This window comes from Drosophila sechellia, chromosome X (genome assembly GCF_004382195.2).
Source record: "Drosophila sechellia strain sech25 chromosome X, ASM438219v1, whole genome shotgun sequence".
In the NCBI taxonomy this organism is placed as follows: Eukaryota; Metazoa; Arthropoda; class Insecta; order Diptera; family Drosophilidae; genus Drosophila; species Drosophila sechellia.
This window is the reverse complement of record NC_045954.1, coordinates 13,109,722-13,130,342: the sequence shown is the minus strand read 5'-3', so window position 1 is coordinate 13,130,342 and position 20,621 is coordinate 13,109,722. Positions and strand designations below refer to the sequence as shown.

At 42.1% G+C, this 20,621-nt stretch overlaps 3 protein-coding genes across 4 annotated transcripts; 1 reads left to right on the top strand and 2 right to left on the bottom strand.

Moving 5' to 3' along the window:
- Positions 1-9,884: 9,884 nt before the first annotated feature.
- On the bottom strand, positions 9,885-11,838 carry LOC6618664 (nuclear speckle splicing regulatory protein 1). Its single transcript, XM_002042887.2, has 2 exons — positions 11,734-11,838; positions 9,885-11,668 (listed from the first exon to the last, which is right to left on the bottom strand). Exons 1-2 carry the CDS (start codon positions 11,742-11,744, stop codon positions 10,516-10,518), a joined length of 1,164 nt encoding a protein of 387 aa, XP_002042923.1. The 5' UTR covers positions 11,745-11,838; the 3' UTR covers positions 9,885-10,515.
- Positions 11,839-12,678: 840 nt separating this feature from the next.
- Positions 12,679-14,501, top strand: LOC6618663 (40S ribosomal protein S15Aa). Of its 2 annotated transcripts, none has more exons than XM_032725671.1 (3): positions 12,679-12,721; positions 12,788-12,824; positions 13,896-14,501. In XM_032725671.1, the coding sequence occupies exon 3, from the start codon at positions 13,898-13,900 to the stop codon at positions 14,288-14,290; it is 393 nt and encodes a 130-aa protein (XP_032581562.1). In that variant the 5' UTR covers positions 12,679-12,721; positions 12,788-12,824; positions 13,896-13,897; the 3' UTR covers positions 14,291-14,501. The 2 variants fall into 2 exon arrangements, with proteins under 2 accessions (XP_032581562.1, XP_002042922.1); XM_002042886.2 differs by having other exon boundaries at positions 12,689-12,717.
- Positions 14,502-18,326: 3,825 nt separating this feature from the next.
- Positions 18,327-20,421, bottom strand: LOC6618661 (peroxiredoxin 1). The gene is made up of 2 exons (XM_002042884.2): positions 20,246-20,421; positions 18,327-19,211 (listed from the first exon to the last, which is right to left on the bottom strand). The coding sequence occupies exons 1-2, from the start codon at positions 20,414-20,416 to the stop codon at positions 18,627-18,629; spliced, it is 756 nt and encodes a 251-aa protein (XP_002042920.2). The 5' UTR covers positions 20,417-20,421; the 3' UTR covers positions 18,327-18,626.
- Between the last annotated feature and the right edge of the window lie 200 nt (positions 20,422-20,621).

Sequence of the window (20,621 nt, the reverse complement as noted above, 5' to 3'; positions counted from 1 at the left end):
GACAAAGCAAAGACAAGGGAGCAGGAAAAGCACACCCCACCCACATCCTCCTTTACTAGAAGCACCCACAAAAATATTAGGAAAATGGAGGAAAATGCAGACAGAGCGAGAGAGAGGGCGATAGAGTAGAGTTTCCCTTGCCAATGGACAAACAAGTGAGGATTTTACATTTTGCTGGTCAAAAAAAAGAAGAAAAAAAGGAATTTATGCAAAACAATTGTCAACAATGAGGGACAGAGTTTTCCCAGCGAGGGGGTTGGGGGGACTTGGGGATTAGTTGGAAAATATGAAAAGTGGGCGGGTGGGCGAATTCCAGGACTTGGGCCCAAAAACGAGTGCATTGTTCTCGTTACCCCACAACCATTGACTCGCAGGCTTCCGGAAAAATCAACTGCAAATGCGTAACGCCTTCGCAGGCAGGCCAAAAAAAAAAATAATATAAATTCACCGGACCTTCCACCGCCCGCAAATTTTCGTGCGACCCTAAACCGCACTGCAATGTGACATTATCTGCTTTAATTGCATAATAAAGCACTTTTAATTAGGTTTTTACATAAGAGCCTCGACCGGCGCAGCGGCCACGCCCCCATTGAAAGAGCCACCACCCAACGCCCATCGCACCGAAAAACCGCACAAGTCGTTAAATGCAAAAGGGGTTTTCCGAGGGGGGTGGTGGCTAAGGGGGGTTAAGGGGTTCATTGCTGGGAATTCGACTATAGGATCTGTGAACATAAAACAGAATCTCATTTAAAAACTGCTTAAAGAAGAAGCGGTTTGGGTGTGGTCGCTACACAGAGAAAAACAATCGTATCAAAAAGATAAAATATTCCAAAGTTAAGAAAAAACGAAGGGAACTTTTCTGAATCCATAAAATACCACTTTCTTCTCAGATAAAGAAAATCTTATAAAGAAGAAGCATGTTTTGATAATTCCAGTGTTTAGAAGGTCCTTATACATAAAGTTGACAGCTTAATAATTATAATTTATTTTTAAATTTATATATTCCTTATTCCCCAGTTTCAATGCTAACTTTCCTATTTATTATTATATTTATATAATTTTGTATATATATTTTTTATCAATGGATTCGCAAATCTTCCAACGAAATAGCTGCGACAACAAAGTTTGATTTTCCTTTTGGAATTTTATAACATTTTATGATATTGCAGTGACAGGCGTGAATACTCAATGGGTTGCAGTGGTGTGTTGGGAAGTCTCAAAGTAGTAAAATCGCGCGATGAAAATAGTTCAATTAACGAAAGTGTACTGAAGAAGCCAAGAGGGTTTCCTTTTCAATTTTCATTACGCTTAATGCCAATCAATCGATTTGAATAAAGCAGCAGCAGCATTTTGCATGTTTATGTTTTTCGCCATTGTTTGAAAAGAACATGCAAACATGTTGCTGGCAAAATACAAAATAAATATAAAAGTAAAAATACAAAATACGAAATGCGAAATACAAATGAAAATAATAAAAATGCAAACAAGCTGGCAACGAACCGTTCGTGTACATTTTTTGAAGTATTTAACACCTTTTGGCAAACAAACAGCGGCGAATGCCGTGCACTTTTATTGACAATTAATTTCGAACCTTTCAGCTGCTTTTGGCATTACATTTTCCATTGTTTATTTATTGCGATTTCGCTGGCGGGACGCAGCTGGAAAAATCATTTTTATATTTGTACGCGCGAGTGAGCGCAATCGATTCGATTCGATGACAACATTTTCGAAAAACCATTCGAATTCTATTCCATATTCCATTCATTTGCACTCTTTTATTGCATCTTCTTCTTCTTCCTCTTTTTTTGACAGTGTTGTGAAAAGATGCGGGCTGTGGAAAAAGGCGTGACACAAAAGTTTTTGGCTGTCTATATTCCCATATCCTTTATATCCTTTTCTCTTTCGGTGCGCAAAAAACAACGAGGACATGGAGCGGGTGAAAAAGTGAAAAACTTAATCCAAGTCCAGTCGAGCTGCATGCACGCAATGTTAACTTTTGGGCCAAAAGGCGTGGTGACAGCGGGGCGGGGTGCGGGGTACGATGGGTGTTGGTTAAGGAATAAAGGGGTTCCTGGGCTTGGCCCAAAACGACCTTGCCATACTGGCAGAAGCTGAACTGAACTGAAACTGAGGCTGGAGCTCCGCTTCTGTCGCTGTTTGTGCTTCAATTATGCCAAAAATGCGCACTGACACGTAAAAATAATGCATACTTCAAGGCGCGCCACCGAAACCGCACACTACAACATATATATATATATATGTATATATATACTATATGAGTGTGGCTGCAGTGGGACTTCCCTAAGTGCGCACAGCTTCACATCCGCAAGCTGGAAATGTATGCAGATGTATGTAATATGTTTTGATTACTCATATAATTTTACATCTATAAACTTTTTTTATCGGAATTTAAAAAGGTTGTTGATTTTGAAAAAAACCCGATATTTTTTTGAGATTTTCGAGTGTTTTTGAGTTAGAAAAGTTCGGTTTATGCAAGCTGGTCCGTATATATGGCACACATATAAATGTAGCACATGGGTATGAGGTAAAAAAAAACGGGGGACCGAGTTGACAATGCCCGAGGAGACGGACGGACACGGGAAGAATCGAGAGAAGATGAGAGGTGGGGTGGGGCGTTGGTTAGTGAAAGCGGGAAAAGCGGTGAAAAGCGGGGGAAACGTGAGGGGTCGCTGAAGTGAAATGAGGAAAACCAGCACCGGCAGCCATGGCAATGCATATAACATTTTAATTTCCTGCTTATTAGCTGGGCCACACCCACAAAAGGCGGCCCACGCAAACTAACCCAAGCTCACAACCACAGACACACACTCACACGCACACTCGAGCCCGCATGCACCCACACTAGCAAGCCACTAAGCACACACACATACACACTGGCACACCAACACAGCTAACGAGCCCGCACTCACTCACTCACTAACACACACACACACACACACACGTGCGCCACTCACCCATACCCGCACAAATAATACAATACAAACAACGACTTGGAGTGCACTCTGCCAAGAGATTAAAAATAGATTTGAAGAAAGCGCTTAAATGGAGCAAATATAAGCCGAGAAAGCGCTGTGGAAAACCTCGGAAGAGGAATGGAAAATGGCGAATAGACGAAAGCCGATAAGTGGCAGAACAAGAACCTTCAAAGATTTAAGGACAGTCGCTCAAACAATATACTAAATCGGGCTTAAGGTGCACCGACATCTCAACTATTTAAGATATATTGTATGTGGAAAAATGCTGCATTTTCAAATCTTTGTAGAATGTCTATATGTTACATATAAGATTTCTCACTAGCATTCTTCAGCCATGCTATCGTTAATGAAGAAAAACAAGATATTGTTGCATACTTTTAAGCACCTTAATAACATAACTCTCGTTTTTTGAGGTTGGATAGAGATCTAACCAAATTCTACCAATTCTTCTAAGTTATAAACATGCGGAAGAATTGAAGCTCATCTTTTAGACATTTTTGAAATGCCAACCAACTGGAGTTTTAAAGCTTAAGCCTAATTAAAGGCGCAGCAAAGGGAGTGGCCAATATCAGGGAGGAAAAAAAGGGGAACTGTGAAAAACAAGATGGGCACTTGAGAATCGTTGAGAACAGACGGCGCAAAACCGGCGAAGAAAAGAAATCCGATAAGTAGACGGGCAAGAAATGGCACAGATTACAAGATATTTGCCCATAAGCAGATATCTTTTGCCGTTTTCTTTAAATATTGCAAGTGGGCGAGGGAAAAAGTTAATAATAAAAACCACAACTTTAAAATGGAAGCATATGGTGGTGAGTCCACACTTTTCGTTTATGGCTAATATATATGTCCAACTCAATTAAAGCGAATGGAAAACCAAACCTTTAAAAGCAATTTGCAAAATATGCAAATAGAAAACGACTCTTATCTAAAATTTGCATTTCTCTCGTGTACATAATTTTTACACCAAAGGGCAGGCACATGAAGTTTACTCTAAAGTTTTTGAGCTTGGGGACTAGTTTTCTTCTACGTACTCGTATTTTATTTTTTCTTTTCTTTTTTCCTTTTTTTTTTTTTGAGCACAAAGTGAATGTGAGAAGGAGGAAAACTAGAAATCTTCAGTTTATTTGGCTTGTATCCCATTAGTGGCGTGTACAATGCACATATATATTTAGCTATTTCGGCCTTAACCAAAATCAAATAGTTTCAGCTCGCAAAAATGTTGTATAAATAAAAACAATGTGGGGTAAAAACATGGTTTTTAATTGGCTGTACAACATTGACCTGGCGTACGTGACGTATGAGTGATATTTATGTGTATTTGTGAATGACTTGCACAAATATCCGAGAGAAATGGCCGAGAACAAGAGACGGTTAAATGCCGACCAGGAAGGCGGATGGGCAAGGGAATGGTGGATAAAAATGGTGGGCCAAACGGATGAGGAAGGGGATGCCGAAAAGGAAGGGGAAGAGGATGCAAAAAGAAGCCAACGAGCAGGACGAGAAAATCCACTAGCGAATCTACCCGGTGACCCAGGCGACTAACGGGACATGCGAAGATGCAGTATCAAAGATACAAGTACAGGCTGACAGGGCTCCTCATGCACACAGATACTCAGCTGCAGGATACACTCGCTCACACACACACACACAGACACACACACTCGCTAAGTCACACAGACACGCTAAGCGAGACACACGGACACACACTTACGGGCCAGCTCACACAGACACGGACTCACACAGGCAGAGCACATAAATGCAGGCATTAGTACACTGCGGGAAATTACGTGGCACAAGTCTGAAATAAAAATTAATAAAAATTAAAGAAAAATATATATATATTTAAAATAGACTGATACTAGTTATAGTAATATCATTTTATATGCATCAAAATAATTACCATTATAATCATAATTTAAATAACTCTTTTAAATACAAGTAAACTGATTGCCAGTTGATTATTTTCCATAATAACCCCTATTTTATTAATTACTAAGCATGAGAATATTACAAATTTCTTGCGGTGTGTGAGCGTGTGTGTGATGCGTTTTGTTTGTCATGAGCGCGGTTGGCATCCAGCCTACGAGGCCCCACATCCGCTTCCCTCTTATCCAGGCCGTAGGACCTCCACCTCGTGCTCCATCTGCTGCTGCTGCTTCTGCACCTCCTCACCTCCTCGCCTCCCCACATCCCCACATCCCCACATCCCCACATCCCCAGATCCCCCACATGCCCACACCATGGCAATTGTCCCTCTGCATCGCTCGTTTTCCTGTCATACCCCACACATTTTTCATTACACACTCTGTCCCTTGCAGCAAACGAAATTTTTGGATGCGCCTCGCGCGTCTTGCCACGGCGGCTTGTACTTTGCCACACTCACACAATCAGCCACTCACACACACACACACCGGCACACTCGACCACACACACCAATGCGACACCAATACAGATGGCCATAGTGAAACACACACATGTGGCCAAACAATATAAATCACCAGCACTCACACACACAAACGTGCGACAGTGGTGGAGTTTTGAGGGGCGCCGTCCGACCAGGAAGTAGGATGAAATATCGATTTAATATAAGCCGGCGAAATGTATATACATATTTGGAGAATTATACCAAAACGTGACTGAAACATATACAAAAAGGAGAGACGAGACGGTCAAAAACAGCAAAACGCCCCGTTACGTAATCTGCCGCAATGAACATTTTCGTTTTCTTTTTTTGCTGGCCGCATAAAATGTGCAATGCGATATCGCCATATCCATATCCCCATATATATATATATATATATATATATATATATATATATGCCATACATTTCATGAACGTTTTTCCCCCATTTTATAGGCAATACATTTAGTTTTTATTTTCAATCCGCAGCTATAAACTTTAGTTTTCATTCGAGATCGTCTCAACAAAAAGTCTGCACCTTCATTTTTTCACCATTTTCGGTTTAAACAAAAAAAAGTGTACTGCATTTGAGGAAAATAGGCACTCTGCTCGATTTTAAACACGAAATTGTACAAGCCAAAAGAACATAATGTCCAATGAAACATATTTTTTTTTGTTTTGTTTCCTTGTTTCCTTTTACCCAACATGTTTGCATTTAATTAATGCGTACACATGGCTTAAAAGCTGATTATCCTTAATTAGTGTTGTCTTTGGCCACACATTTTACCTGAGAGCATTTGACGTAGACTAGATTTCAGCCGGCGTACGTGGCGTATGAGTGATTTCAGCACGGTGTCACTCGGTCTCTGTGTTCTGTGGTTAAAAAAGTAGGCACACCTTAAATCTTAAAGCTTTTTGGAACCCACTATGTGTTTCTTTATAAAATGTAATACATATTACGTATGCGTAACTTGCTAAAAATACTTTACTCATTAGGCTCATTAATAGAAAAGGAAACATTTAAGTTTTCCAACACTCTATTCATAGAGTGTTATAAATATTATACTTTAGTTTTAGCCATAGTACGTTTGTTTTTCAAACAGAACTACTGGGTATTTTAATTTCGAATCACATGACCGCATGGACTCTTATGGCTCTCTTTGCGGCACAATGACCCTCCAATCCCCCGCCCCCCTTGGGCACGCCCCTGGCCAAATGCTTCGTGGACAAGACTAACGGCCAGGTCACCAGGGTTGTGGTCACCGCACTCCGGGTCGTCCGTGGTCCGTGGTCCTCTGCGTGTCGGAGTCTCCTTCGGAATCCTCCGCCTCATCCTCCTCCTCATCCCCATGCGCATCCTCATCAGATTCCAAGTCCTGGTCCAAAGGCATTGAAAATGTTGATAATTGAATTCACACGTGAATGATCACAATCTTGAAGCCTTTACTTGCGCCTATTGGCCAGCTCTGCTCCTCTGCTGGCTGGACCACTTGTGCAGCAGAATTCGTTTCGGGTTTTTGGGATTCGGGTGGTCGGTTGGTCGGGTCGGGATGTATGGTTGGCCTGGTGGATTAATGGGTTTGGCTTCTCTGGCCGGACGGCCGTGGCTGCAATGGCTGCTGGCCTGGCTGGTCTGCAGGAGGCCCAGATTGAATCGCTTGCTTTTTGGCAAGGGCCAAAGGAAAATGCCAAAGCCAAGCCCAAAACCGAGACCAAAAGCCAAGTAATTATGATCGTAAATTGATTAGGCAACGAGAGAGGCATACAAAGCGGGTTAAAAGGGGCGTTTGCCGCACAAAAGGGGGTTAATGGAATTAGTGTTACATAATCTCTGTTGTTCCGCTGCCTGTTGTTGTTGTTGTTGATGATGATGATGATGATGCTGGTGCTGGTGCTGCTGATTTTGCCGACGGGTTAACCCACAAACAGCACAGGCAGCCCTTCAGCAAATCACCTAAAAACTTTTTGGATAGCTTAACTTTTTATAACCACTGCGCTCTCATAGTTCTGCAGCCACTTTCCGCATAAAAAAGATAACAACTTTTATTGATCTCAAGAGTCTTGGCGAAAATAGAGAGACACAGATTGAGATTGCGATTGAGATGGAGCTGGAGATGGAGACCAGTAGAAACTTCGGCACAAACAAACTCAAATGCTTAAATTTTTTACGGCCAAAGGTAACGAAACAAGAAGTCGCCACTTGAGACAGCAGCTTCCTATTTGCAGATGGTTTTAAGTAAGATGTGATTATTTCATAAAGTGCCGAAAACGATTTATGCAGATGTCTAGGATTATAATAAATATATATAAATAAAAAAGATTGTACAGCACCTATATAAGGTACATTTAATAGACAAGCGTTACTTAAATTCCTGTTAATAATATTTTTTTCATCACTAATCATCAATTACATTAAAGACGAATATCGCTCATACGCCATGCATGCTGCTTGCATGAGTTTTACCTTCAACCTTTTCCTCTTGGTTTTCATTCCCATCATTCAACGCCTGTGAATTGAAAGTCTGTCTATATATTTGCATTTCGATCCGATGCCAATGGCAACCTTCGTCACACGACTGAAGAAACGAGTAACATCCTTTTAGCGAATGGCGTCCTGTTCAAAACCCTCGAGACCTCAAAAGGGTTAAGGCAGGCAAGGCAGTGTGTTCTTGCACTCAAATCGAGAGCACTCAATTAGAAACGTTAAGCTAACGACCGTTTCAATTCGATTCCATTCGATTCGATCGGCGGTACGTGAATCCGAGGGGGATAGCTATATATATGTACAATATAGGCCGCACCCTTCTTCGATCTGCGACGACAATCAGAAAAAGTTCCATTCCAGGTCGTATCGAATTAATTTGCCTAAAATGTGGCACAAATCTCAATTGCAGCAGTGCACATCAATAAACAAAAACGCCAGAAAGGAGCAAATAAAAAAAAAAACGAGCAAAGGAGCAAAGGACATGTGAGATTGATGACACAATCGAACAGGTAAGAGCGAGACGAAGCCATGCGGCACGCCAGCGCGCGCGAGAGAGGCAAGCGGAGGCCGCTGACTGCCAAATGGAAAATGGATTTCAGTATTAATTTCGCTGACGACGACGACGGCAACGACGAGGACAACTACGACTACGACTAGAAGGATGTGGATGCGGATGGGGACATGGATACGGAAGATGACGAAGTGGAGCGAAGGCACGTTGGCAACATCAAAAGCGAGGCATATCCGTCTTGACATTCCGTCCGGGCTGCAGATGCAGATGCAGATGCTGTAGGATGCTGGCGGTTTCCGGGGGTGTTACATTTTCGGAGGGGGGGCAGTAGATATCCCGAGGATACGGGGATACGGGCATACACGGGGCAACCAGGGGCGTCCGTCCACGGGTATTCGGCATTCCGAGGAATGGGTTGGGATGATGACGGAATGTAGAAATGAAGAACCGGAGCAAAACTGCGGTTTGCCATCACTGCAATGCGCCGGACCCCGGAGCCGGAATCTAACTTCAATGATGGGAAAAGTACAAGGTAGGGGCGAAAAACAACAAGAAAAATTCACGTGGCTAAGCCGAAAGTGATGATGGTGGCGATGGTGATGGTACCGCAGGTCCTTAATCCAAGGTACAAGGTACAAGGTACACAGATGGCAATGGATAGAAGATATGATGGTATATGATATAAGAAAGTTTCATTTACAATCTTTTGTTAAGCAGCTAATGCTAGTGAATAGAGCTTAACAAATACTACTTAACAATTATTTACTCATATTATTTAATAATAATATACTCATTTTATTTAGTTTACAGATACATTGCAACCAGCTGCAACAGATGAAAGTTAACCCATTCTACACTTTGTACCGAAGTACTCAAGAATTCAATGACACATACATACGTAGGAATTAAAGGTTTCGCATGTGATTTTAGCACAGATTACTGGATGCTTTGGTATATGGACTGCTTCAGTGCCCAACCAGGTCGTAAACAGTGGGCCAAAGTACCTGGGAACCAACGCCTAGACACTGTCCATCACTGATCCTAACCATGTCAGCCGTGCTCGCCGCGCTTTCGCTGCTTTCCGTTCTCCTTTCGCGAGGCCCTTGCTCCGCTCCGCTCCCTCCTGGTTCATTGGTTTTCGCTTTTATGGCGGCGGGCACACCTATTTTCCAAAAGGATTTCCCAGCATTTGCGGCAAAATGAAACAACAACAATGTTGCAAAAACAAAAAGGATGGCGAAAAAACCAAAAAAAAAAAAAAAAACAATATAAACTAAAGCCAAGTTGGCTCTTTGTTATTTGGGCGTTTGGCAAGTTTCTCGGTGCCTTTCCGTTTTTATACCTTATACCCTTGCAGTGGGTATTAGAACTTGGATTAGGAGTTTCCGGCTCAGTGAACGAGATATTTGTGAACCTAAACCTAAAAAGTCATTTCTGCATAAGCTGTCTGCCTCAACGCGGATTTATTCGGGACTATAAAATCAATAGGGATGAATTTTTGCCCAGCATCGTCTTATTTACATTGTTGGATTTAGCAAGGTATGTATGTTCGGATCAATATGTCATTCTAGCGCTAATATGCTGAGTGTCTACCTTTATCATAAGTCGAATTGGGCACCCAACTTGGGGACTTGGGAATATCTTTAACATTGACTTTAAAAAACAATCTATTAGCCTGAAAATGGGATAACCTTTAAGGGTATTCCCAGCTTCGTTCCTCTGAGCTAGCCCTAGTTATTTTTTTGGCTCTCCTACTTGTCGTCGTGTCGTCGTCATACAAAATAAATGGAATATCTTCGCGTTCTGCTTCTTCAGGCACTTCCTCATCCTCCAGTGTTGTTCGGCCCAACTTTTCCTGCGGTTCCATCCGTCATGCCTTGTACTTCTTACCCATTTTTTTTCTCTGTCCTCTGTTTTAGATGAAAAGTGCAAACGGGCTGGATGGGGGACTCTCTGTTGCAACTTATGCAAAATATTTGCACCGAAAAGGGTCTGCTAAGAGCGTTGGCGTGCACATAAATTATTTATGAGCATGGGACAAATTGAAATTAGCATAATAAGCAGACAATACAGAAATCACTGGTTTGTTTTTCCCTCAACTCGAACTTTAATTGGATGCATTTTACTCCAGGCGCGCTCGCTTGCGTTCCTCGTAGCGAGCCAAGGCTGCCGCTAGGACCTCGCCCACGGTCCTCTTGCGCCAGAAGAGTGTGCGGTCCACAGGCGGTTTGGTGACTGTCGGCACGGGTAGATCCTTCTCGTCCACTTCGGCATTGGAATCTTCCTTTTTGGTGGGGGATTGTTGCGATGCCACGGGTTCTTTGGGTTTAGCGGGCTCTGAACTTTCCGGAGCCTTGTCCTTATCCTCCTTTTTGACCTGGGACAGCTTATTCTTTTCCTTCTCATTCTCCTTCTCGTCTTCTTCATCGCTGGAGTCGTCTATGCTAAAATCGGAATCGGCATCAATGTTGTTGGTCAAATGTGCCTGTGCTGGTATGCCTTCCGTTTGATCCGTTGACTTCGTGGCCTCCGAGCCTACGTCTGACTTGCTCTTGGTCTGCTCCTCTTCATCCTCGGAGGGGCGACGTCGCCGATAGCTTCGATGTTTGACAGCCTCTGCCTTAATGGGCTTGTACGCCACCTCGTCGGTGGTGGGCGCCGTCTTTGGCTTGACGACATCCTTCTGGGCGGGACCGCCCATCTTCTGTTCGTATAGATGGCGATAGAAGCCGTCCAGATCCTTCTGCTTGGTCACATCGCCAATGGCCTCGAGGTACTCATCACGCTGCTCCTGCACCTGCATCTGGCGTATGGACTCGAGCTTCTTGCGGTAGGTGGCAGTCACGTAGGTGTCCTTGTCCTTGTACATCTCGCCCTCGGCTTCGCGATCCTTCTGCACCTGCCGTTCGATGCGCAGTTCCTTCTCCAGCTTCCTGCGCTCGGCATGCTCCATCAGCCGGCCAATGTACTTGGGTTTCCGCGGCTCCTGGCTCTTCGTTTGCTTGGCCTCCTCGCGTTTGCTGTCCATGTCGTCGTACAGCTCGTCGTATTGGAATATGGTTGGATCCTCGGCCAGGGCCTTCTCCTGCTGCCGGCGGGCCACGCGGCGCTCCATTAGACTGGGACCCATAGATACGCCGCCGGCTCTTGGCTGCAATTGCGGAGCATGTTGGTCATCATCGCTCTCGGACTCGCTGTTCTCGTCGAAAATCGAGGGCCTTTCGGCTCGTTTTAGAGGTACTTTCTTCTGTTGGCCGGGTAAAATAAGGCCATATCTGCGTGGTGTTAAAACGGGTACTTAAAAACTGCACAAATTGTTTATTTTTAACAAATTACTTACTGTTTTGACATTTTTGTTTATTTATGAATAATTAGTAAGACCGTCTGAAGCGGCCAGGGAAAATCCTCAAGGGTGCAAAACTGCTGACAGCAACGCTGCGCCGGCTAAAAGAACAGTTGTATATCGATAGGAAGACAATTCGATAGTATTAAGATAAGAGTTTGAAACACGGATGAAATCACAAAATTCGTTATTTCAATATTAAACTACTTAAAAACTTTTATTTTAATCATCTTGTATTTAATTGCGTTTCAATCGATTAATCATTACTTTATTTTCTGTTGTATGGCCAAAACAAGGCTCGTATCCCATTGAAATCATGTTAGTACATCTCTAGAGACGTAAAATACGCATAGAAATATGGCGAAATATTGAAACAAATAAGAATAAATTTTAACAATAAATTCATTTATCACCTATGGACAACCCTTTTTTTTATGCCAATGGAAACATAGATCCATGTCTGGCCACGTAAAAATATAAATTACGCTTATATCGTACATAAAAAATTATTTACAAGATCATTATTAAGCTGAAGACCCATCTAAAGCGATTGCTTGCAGAAAGAGACTCCTGACAGTGGCTTCATTAAATGGGACCAAGATGCGAAGACTTGCTGGAATACTTATATTATTTAATGCCAAAAGATAAGAACAGTCAATATTTCCCTTCAATATATGATTAACAAACAGCAGCCCAGATATCGAACGCCAGAGGAGACGGGATCATGATGGAGGAGAGGATCAGAGAATTGCATGGACTGGAGTGCAAATTTCATAGATTTTTTTCTGAAGCCGTTTAAAAAAACTATTAAACGTTGGGCTCCAAATAATGCAAGCGGTTTTAGCCAAGCCAGCAACCGTGGCCTGCGTCCGGCTATCTATCGATTGGCACGTTGAGTTTAGACACTTTCGACACACACGGCCACACTGTTCTGCGTCTTTTTCCTTCCGTTTCCCTTTCTTTTCCCTTTTTCACGTTTGCGTGAGTACGTGTTCTCCGCGTTTTTGTTCAACGAAATTGTACTTAAATCTCTTATTTCCTCTATTTGCAGCGGTCGTGTATAACAGTTTTTTGCAAACCAATCCCAGGTAAATGCCGCTTCCATTGGACCCGTTTTTTGCGCGAAAATTCAGACAGATTAGATTGGCGGCGATCGCCGGCCGAAACATGTGCAAATCGACCCAACTCTGTTTTTTTATTACCAATTTTTTTTACTGTGGGCCAATGTGCCAAAACTAATCAGTTTACCGTGTAAACAATGCATAAAATGCCTCGCTACATGCGCTATATATACGTACTTTTTTTTTGGTTACAATTTTTTTAATGTGCAAACGACTATGAAGTGAAAAATTGGCCCAAGTGTGTAGCACAGTGTTGTTGTGCATGTGGGTGTGTGTGAGCGGCTTAAAAGTGTGGCAAAAAGTTCGGCATTCAGTTAAATCGAATGCACCACCGAAAACCGGCTAAATTAAACCAATTTGTACATAGTTTAGTTGGTAAACTTACCAGAAATAGTTGTTGTTTACAGCCACTTGTACGCACACACACAGCCGCAGAAACACAGACAGTATCATTTTTTTTTCTTTGCTATTTTGCACGTGTTTTACTAGCTGTTTCTGCTTCTTTTTTTCAATATCCCGTTACTCGCTGATTTAAAAAAAGTAAAGCTATTAACTGTTATTAAAATCATATTCGATAATCAAAACCGATTCGTCTGTCCGCGTGAATTTACGAAAAGGCGCCACGCCTCCTGCCTTCCAGAAATCTAAAGTATTATAATAGTAGACACTTGCTTTGGATAGTTTTCGAGATCTTTATAATGCTAATAATGGTGTCACAGCTTTTTCAAGGAAGTCATGTATGTTTTGTTTAAGTGGTCAATTGATCTGTTATAGTTCGCATAGTTTTATGTACTTTACAAGTTACTTGTTCTTATGCTTTGTTTGCCAACCTATTAGTACTATTCATATAGTAGTTTTTATATGCAATTTAGTGAGACAGTTTTGTTGCAGATCAATAGCACGTTTTGCTTGGTTTTGCAGACAGATTTTATGGAGCAGTGAGTGGCAAAGTCGGCACTTTCGACTAATAACCTAGCCATCATATTTTTTTCTGTGATTATTGGCTCTTGACTAATTGTGTTCCCGAACATTTTGCAGCCATGGTGCGTATGAACGTATTGGCCGATGCCCTCAAGTGCATAAACAACGCCGAGAAGCGTGGCAAGCGGCAGGTGCTGCTGCGTCCCTGCTCCAAGGTGATCATCAAGTTCCTGACCGTGATGATGAAGCATGGCTATATCGGCGAATTCGAGATCGTCGACGATCACCGTTCCGGCAAGATCGTTGTCAACCTAACCGGTCGGCTGAACAAGTGCGGCGTCATCTCGCCCCGCTTCGATGTGCCCATCAACGACATCGAGAAGTGGACCAACAATCTGCTGCCCTCCCGTCAGTTTGGCTACGTTGTCCTCACCACCTCTGGCGGCATCATGGACCACGAGGAGGCCAGGAGAAAACATTTGGGAGGCAAGATTCTCGGCTTCTTCTTCTAGAGACACCAACACGTAGAGAGTCTGTATGTGCTGCTAAGGAGTTTGATATGTAGATTGACGTTTTATTTCACCGACCATGCATCCAACTATACACTTTGTGCACAGGAAACTGAGGGCGAAATCGCTGCTACGTTCATTCAGAAAACGAACGACGATGAATGTTCACAAAGTTACGCGAAATAAAATGATTGATACATAATAATTTTAATAACGATTTTGTTTACGATCTATATACTATATTAAGCGGTACAGTGATAAATCAATAGCGACAGTAAATCGATCTGTTAACATAAAACCCACTTTGTGTATAATATAACCTCGACCGGAGTTCCTTATGGCTGGATAAGGCCAAGTTTATGGCTAAAAACAAGACAATTAGGATATTAAGAACGCGCCATGCGGTTTCTTTTGAGGTGCTCAATTCTCGGTTACGTGCTTTCCATAATGAAATTAAGGGCCAATTGGTCCCATTCTAGTTAGAACTTCTTCACCTAGAAAACCTCAACTACTGTCGAAAATTGTCAATGAAGCAAATAGCTTGGTAGAATTTGATGTAGTTTCGTTTAGGAAAACTAACCATAGAACAAAATCTACGTGTAAAACGTACATTTTCCTCCATTCCCAGATTTTGTACTATTTTCCAGCACAGTTCCGCGTTTAGGCTCTAGATAATTGTGATAAAGAGTATTCACTGCATAAGTCTAATTTGATTGTATCGAAAGTTAGGAGTACTTGGATTTTTATAAACGGGTGTTGGGTTCGTAATATTCGTATTTAGGTATTACTTGTTATCAACACTTGAAGTTTTGCGCACAAATTGCAGCCCTCGAGTTCAGTGCTGCAAAACTCGTGAGAAACGCAGCTGAACTAATATTCCAATCGTATCCAGCACTACATTTTCATTAAAAATCCATTGCATACTTTGCAGCTCATTTGCAATTCACTGACTGTTAGATTCGAATCGATGACATTTGGAAATTCAATTATCCGATCAGTATCCTGACCCAAATAAGGCTCCTGTCCTGAGACAATTGGGATTATTAAGTACAATTACATTTCATATCGACTACCGATCGATATCGCCGTTGCGTGCGCCTTAGAACAAATATAATTGATGAGTCCAACCAGCGTTATCTATGTACTTCATATTTGTGGGAGACCCCAACTACAACTGGGACACCCATTGTGGCCAACACACCCCACAAAGGTCGGGCTTAGCCCAATATGGCGGAGTTTGCCATATTTCGAGCATGGCATTCCGCACGACCCATTCCCACTGATATCACTAATACCGCGGAAAAAGCCTCCCGATTTCCACTTATCAGTCTATAAAATAATCAAATTACGCCACAGACACCAGTTTATAGCATAGCACTCATTGTTGTTATCGCAAAAATAGTGTCCACTTTCTAAATAAATAAGAGATTAATTTTTTCTAAACAAGCTGAACATATTTTAAGTTGCGCCTTTTTGGCTATAACTTAAAAAATATTAAGCATAAAACCAAATGACCAACTCTTTTCTGTTACTTAAAATCCTAGCGAACGATCCTACTTATCACTTTATTTTTGCGTAAATTATCGCCTTTTCAAATATTAGCAAAAAATGGGGAAGATAATTCAATTTTCCAAAAATGAGATATCTAAAATTGGTTTTTTATGTATAATGTAAAATTGCCTGACAGCTATAAGAATTACTATTTTTTACTCCTAATTACCAATACTAACTATAAATATTACTTTTAGACGGACTAAGGTAAAAATAATTTTTGTCAAAATTTTCGCATTTTTGTAAAATTTGCAAAAAATGGCCAAAAATTTTGATTTTTTTCTTTTTGAATACAGTTCGATTAGGAATTTAATTACGAGCTCAATGAGGTATGATATTCCATATTTGGAATATCATCATTCTTTCAAAAGTTCTGATCAAAAAACTAATTTTTTTTGCAGTAAATCAAGAGAATGATTTTTGGGAAAAATTCAATTTTTACGATTGGTTTTTCTGCATAACTTGACTAAAATTGGTCAGGCAGCTAAAAGAATTACTTTTTTTTTACTCCTAATTACCCATAGTAATCATCCATACCGCTTTTTAACGGACTTTGTAAAATTAATTTTTCAAAATTTTCGCATTTTTTGTAAGGGGCCATATTTAAACAATTTTTACGAATTTTTTCGCCAAAAAACGGATAATTTTTGACGGGAAATAAAAAAAAGGAATATTTGAATATATTTTACCTTTAATCTGAAATATTTTTAAATACAAATATATATATATATATATATCATAATGGTAAGTTAATTGTTAAGCAGAGAACAATTAATTAGTTATTGCTATTGTTTCTCCCGCAGCTGTATGTGCATGTACTTGTTTTCCGGATACACTGACTGTCCAACGATTGGCAAATCGAGAATATCACAGGCATTTCCCATCCATTTCCCATTGCAGCAGCCCATTCGGCTGGCTTTTCATTATGGCAAGTGCGTTTTTCAGCCACCCAATAATCATCGATCTCGATCCGGGGGAATGGGAAATGGCCAGGTGAATTGGAATCACAGCCATCGAAAGTCGCCACCGACAATGACATTTGCAACGCCCTCAATAGAGAGGCAATCCCGTTGGCATAGAAATCGGTCTCCGTCTGGGTGTTTATTGTACAAACGTAGCTCCATGTAGCTTTTGTGCCGCTTTGGTCGCCATGATTCAGCAGAAGCAATATCTTTTTGCAGCTGTCGTGCGGCTGATGAATAATATGAATAGAGCGTTTTTTCTGTTAAGCTTGGCGAGCTCAACGAGCTCAGGTAGAAACGAACTTCAATTGTTCTCTTCTGGCATCACGAAGATGGGTTGCTCTTACTGCAACTGGCCATAAAAAGAGGGATTCATTCTCAGAACTCAGAAATAACATAACATATTGCGCATACGCCATGATGTACCAATGTATGGGACATGTGCATCTTTTACTTTGAGGAACTTCTCTAAAGCTCTCTTTTATGTTCGAGGCTTGTTAGAAATTTTCTTTGTAGCGCGAATAGGAAAGTCCATTGTATGGTAGGCCACCATTGTGAACTCGAGTAATCGTATCCGTGGGCAACGGGCGCAATTAGCAGACTGATAATGATAGTGGCCGCTATGAGCCATCCAAGTCGGGTATGCCCCGCCGATTCAGCGGCAGTAAACAAAATGGCAAAAAAAAATAAAAAATGAAAACTAACGACGTAACGTGCGCAGCAGCGATCAGATCGCACCACTTGACTTTGGAAAGGGTTCTGTTTCCAGTAGGTTCCACGGGCAGTAAATAAACTGACTCGCAGCTGCTGGGGCACAAGTATGTAGGTAGCCAGATAAAATGTACATACATATGTATAACCTGGAGGAACTGGTTTGGGTGAAAGAGATTCGATCCGATCCGCCGAAGACAACTCGTGTGATGCGACGCGAACTACACGTAATAGTTGAACCGCTACGATCACAAAGTGGGTTCAAATCAGGCAGATCGTATATATATATCTGTTTGCATATATATATACCGATAGAGTCAAGACCCGTTTAATATGCGAGACATCCACGTCGACTAGACGACTCTCGCTTGCACTTAACATTGAAATGGTTGGGTGGGATGGTGGCAAAACGGGAATTGTGCACTCGGTTACTGTGTCACCAACCAACAGCTGTTGCTGCACTGCGATAAAATGCCACAACAAAGTAACAATGTTACAGCTTATATGGAACAACTATAAGTATCTACATATTTACAAGTCCATGGTTTCAGATTATTAACAGGGTTTAATTAGAAATCATATGTAGATCTCCATGCTGCGCACGAGTTACTCGTCATTTCTCTCAGTGCAGCATTCCTGGCATTCTGATTCAGTCTAAGTCTATTTGACATTTCGCAATTGCCAGCCGTAGACGGTGATAAGTCGCCCACTGCTATTTCTTTCCACTTGTTTTTGTGGAAATGTTTCCCCGGATGATAAGACCAGAGGTTTGAGGCGAAAGTCCGCCCGCCACCCCCTGATAAAGACCCACGTGCTCCGAGTTCTCTTCCGTACAATCCTTTATTGTGGTGAATTACAAAAAAAAAGCACACAAAAATAGTTAAAAAATAATCACTTTCCGCTTAGCGTCTGCAGGTGTTTCTCTTCTTTTTTTTTGGGTGGCTGTTGCAGGGAAAGATGCCTCACAGTTACTTCTCTCTACGCTCTAGGGTTAATATGTAGGATATATAATGTGGATATAGTATGTGTATTGGTTTGCTTGAACCGGGGGTTTTGCGATTCGAATCCGCTCCCACTCGCCAGGAGCGGCCCCGTCCAGCGAACAGATAGCCTCTTTAGGAGGTGGTCTCGAAGTACTCCTTGGACTTGGTGGGATCGGCCACCATGGTCTTCTGGCCGGGCTTCCAGTTGGCGGGGCAGACCTCGCCGTACTTGTCGGTGTACTGGAAGGCCTGGACGAGACGCAGGGTCTCCTCCACACTGCGACCCACGGGCAGATCGTTGACGGTGATCTGGCGCAAGTTTTGCTTGTCATCGATGATGAACAGGCCGCGGAAGGGGATGCCGGTCTCCTCATCGAGCACTCCGTAGTCGCGGGCCACCTTCATCGACTTGTCGGCCAGCAGTGGAATGTCCATGCTGCCCAGACCGCCCTGCTTCCTCGGCGTGTTGATCCATGCCAAGTGGGTGAACTGGCTGTCCGTGGAGCAACCGATCACCTCGCAATTGATCTTGCGGAACTCGGCGGCGCTCTCCGAGAACGCAATGATCTCGGTGGGGCACACGAAGGTGAAGTCCAGCGGGTAGAAGAACAGCACCAGGTACTTGCCCTTGTAGTCGCTCAGCTTGATGTCCTTGAACACACCGTTGACGACGGCGGTGCCGGCGAATGCGGGAGCGGGCTTCTGCAGCTGGGGCATCTGTTCAATGTATGGATGGAGGAATTAGAGACACGTTTATCCAAGCTAGTGAATAATTAACAACAAAGTGCTCTGGACTTAGTCGCCTTCCCTTGAGAACTTCAATTGTAAATCCCTCATATCTCCCCTTGAAATCTCGCTGTGACTGATACTTCCTCTTTCGACCGATACGCATCTTATCTTATCTATCAAGACTCTTTGGGTCCCACAAAAAAAAAAAAAATTTCATCACTCTTACCTCGGATTATTACACCACCATTATGCCAGCCTTTATTGGAAATATTTACAATATTCCAAAAATTTCTCATATGCAATATAAGCTTACTATTTTCAAACCTATAATCTTGTCTATGTAACTTCCAATTGGTTTTAAGTTGTAATTCAGTTAACTTGATGCTAATTCCATATTACAAGTCTCTATAAATCGGAGTTCTAATGGCGGCAATTACTAACGATTAAGGGCAATTACCCTTGACTTCCAGATGTTTCGCCACAAACTGGAAAGATCAAAGAGGAGAGTAGAAAAGCTGAACTCTACAAAATGGCCGCCGAGCGAAGCGAAATGGAAGAAAAACGGAATAATAAATACGCCGAAATTTTTCGGCTGCTCCCATTTATTCGATTGAATTTATTGAACTTTCGGCACGTTCGCGTTTTTCATGTAATGGATGCGAATTAATTACAAATCACAAACGTATTTCTGAATTGGCAAATATTTTCCTCTCGTTTTGATTTCATTTCTGTGCCCTTTTTTTCTCCGGCTCACCGCGTGTGTGTGTGTGCGACGGACGTGCCAATAAAGTGAAAAAAAGAACGAAATGTGAAGAAAAAAGAAACTATGCTCTCGGTGCAAAAACTTGTGAAATAATCTCGAATCTGCCGACCGAACATGATCATCATTATCTTTTCCTCATGGAAACAACAACAACATCAACAGCAACAACAGCGATGCTAATTTCTAATCTTACGCTCCGCAATTTCTCGCCGACTTTGCCCAGAATCAGCGACCTGTTCATCGCCCAAGGAACACTCACTTTAAACAGTTTTATATTTCTCTTAACAATTCTCGGTAATTGCTCGACTTCCGCGTGGGCTTCCTCTTGCTCGTTCTCTCGCAGCTGCTGCTTTCGCACAAACAAACCTTTCGGCACGAGTTGAAATTCGCGAATGAATTGAAAATTAAGTGTATGCTGGTGCCGCAACATGGATGCCGCTTGCGATAGGCAGCGCCGATTGCCGCTTCTCATCGATAAATCTGGCCAGTGCTTAAAGCGCCATCTACCGAATATTGGCACGCTTTTCAAAGGTGGATTCTACATTTTAATTGGTAAGTTCTAATATTTAAGTTATGACATAGTAGCACTTAATAACTTTTGATAGTCTTGGTAACAAGTACAACTACTAATAATA

Excerpts from the sequence above, each read along its gene's own strand:
- LOC6618663 (XM_032725671.1), top strand. The coding sequence starts at position 13,898 with ATGGTGCGTATGAACGTATTGGCCGATGCCCTCAAGTGCATAAACAAC.
- LOC6618661 (XM_002042884.2), bottom strand. The coding sequence starts at position 20,416 with ATGTTGCGGCACCAGCATACACTTAATTTTCAATTCATTCGCGAATTT. Across the intron at positions 19,212-20,245 it reads GAAATATAAAACTGTTTAAA|ATGCCCCAGCTGCAGAAGCC; the intron begins GTGAGTGTTCCT and ends TACATTGAACAG.